The following is a 1,906-nucleotide window of genomic DNA, read 5'->3' on the forward strand; positions in this document are numbered from 1 at the left end:
CTGTCGACCTTGCCTCCTTTCTCATTTTCTGCTACACATCCACACCCACTTGCTCTGTCTCCCCCTCACCCTTTGTCTTTCCCCATCCTGTCGCCCTTTGAAGACGCGCCCGTCCTTCCCTCCTCCAGGAAACCTTCTAGATTCCTCAAAGCCCTTTGGCGGCCCTACCTCTGTGGTACCTCCAGCTCTTTTCAGCCTCTAAGCCTCCAACCTTCTTCCTCCGGCTCTGGCTGGCTCTGTGAGTCCCAGGGGGCCTCGGCCTCCTCCTCCCTCTCCCCTTTAACCACGAGCTCCAGAAGGGCAGGACTGAGGGGTCGCCGGCCCAGCTCTCCCCACGCCTGGCACAGTGCTGGCCAGTAAGAGGTGCTAAGAAAGGTCGATAAAGAGTTGGAGGGGAGGGGGTGCTGCTTCCTTGCGAGGGCGAGGGCGGGCAGTGGAGCGGTGGGCCTCTCCAGCGCCCCTGCCTTCCCCAGCCATCGAGCTGATCAAGGACCTGGTCAACTACGACGTGTGCCCGGCGCTGCTCAAGGGCCTCGTGGCGCTGCTGATACCGTCCTTCAAGGAGACCAGCAAACAGCAGTCCCAGATCGTCAGCGGTAGGGATCCGCTGGGATCGGGGTGGTGGACCCCGACGGGGCAGGGTGGAAGACGAGGGCGAGGGGTCCTCCAGCCTCACGGCCACTCCTCCCTTTCCCAGACTCTTCGGTTCTGCAGCTCACCGCCCACCTGCCGTGGTTCTTGCAGCAGGCCGCGGCCGCCAAGGCCATCGGGTAAGCGGGCAGCAGGTGGTGGGCGGATGCGGCAAGCCAGGCCCCGGTGCAGCCCGCGGGCCCCCAAGAGCGCTCCGGCCGCCGGAGGGTCCCACGGGGCCGCCGCAGCACGAATCCCACCCCCACCCCACGCCCAGGATCCTGGCGCGAGGCAACACGAGCCTGGCCGAGGAGATGCTACACCTGCGCGTGGTGCACAGCCTCATGGCCGCCATGGGCAACATGGACCACAGCAACAGCCAGCGGCAGGCCAGCCTCACGCTAGAGGTGCGCTGGGCGGCCGGGCGGCGGGCGGCGCGGCGGCGCGGCGGGCACAGCGCGTGGGCACGTCAGCCACGCCCCCTCGCCCGCCCACGCAGTACTTTGTGCAGTTATTCCCAGTGGTGGAGGAGCACGTGCGCAGGTCCATGGGGGAGGAACTCTACAAGCTCTTCCGTGTAAGTGCTCCCGCCCCGCCGCGCCCCGCGGGACACGACAGTGCCCCTGTGCGCGGCGCAGCGCACGGCCCCTCCCCCTGTACGCCCCACACACAGCTCGGCCTCGGGGCCGGCGGCGGGGGGGACTGCCCCGGCTTGGGCTTCTCCACCTGGCATCCTTCCGTCCCCTTTCCTGCCCTTCCAGTCAGGCTAAGAGCCTGAGCGCAGCCTGCAGCCTCCATCTGCCCCCGCCCAACTCCAAGTCCAGGCTGCCCTGGCATCCAGCCCAGTTCCCCTTGCCCCTGTCCTCAGGGCAACGCCGAGGACTTGTACAGGAAAATAGATAGCATTCAGGCGGACATCTTGGCGGCCAACAAAGTCAATGTCACCAAAGGTGAGTGGGGTGTGAGGGGGCCTGGAGCAGAGGTGCGGCGGCACCCACACTCAGGCTCGTCTCCCTGTCCCCAGAGCTGTATCTCAGTGGCCTCTCCGACAGCACCATGAGCTTTTACTCTGGCCATTGTAATCAGGGTCAGGTGGCCTACATCACACACTTCCAGAGGGAGGCTGTGGGAGAAAAGGAGCAACAGAGCCTCCAAGGCAAGCCAGGAAGCCCAGGCTGTGTGGTAGGGAAGCCTGGCAGGAGGAAGGAGCCAGGGCCAAGCTCCGGTTGACTCTTCTTGGCCCTTGGTGGGAGGCTGGGGATCTGCCCGCCAGAAG

The 1,906-nt window shown here is 65.9% G+C and overlaps 1 protein-coding gene across 1 annotated transcript; it reads left to right on the forward strand.

Moving 5' to 3' along the window:
• Positions 1-371: 371 nt before the first annotated feature.
• Positions 372-1,897, forward strand: LOC112392061 (uncharacterized protein C1orf228 homolog; the record flags this gene model as incomplete). The annotated part of the gene is made up of 6 exons (XM_024733596.1): positions 372-596; positions 698-770; positions 908-1,037; positions 1,130-1,207; positions 1,499-1,580; positions 1,655-1,897. Coding segments are annotated over 6 exons (794 nt in total), but the record flags the coding sequence as incomplete, so codon positions are not given.
• Between the last annotated feature and the right edge of the window lie 9 nt (positions 1,898-1,906).

Source organism: Neophocaena asiaeorientalis, unplaced genomic scaffold (assembly GCF_003031525.2).
Source record: "Neophocaena asiaeorientalis asiaeorientalis breed wild unplaced genomic scaffold, Neophocaena_asiaeorientalis_V1.1 C48835573, whole genome shotgun sequence".
In the NCBI taxonomy this organism is placed as follows: domain Eukaryota; kingdom Metazoa; phylum Chordata; class Mammalia; order Artiodactyla; family Phocoenidae; genus Neophocaena; species Neophocaena asiaeorientalis.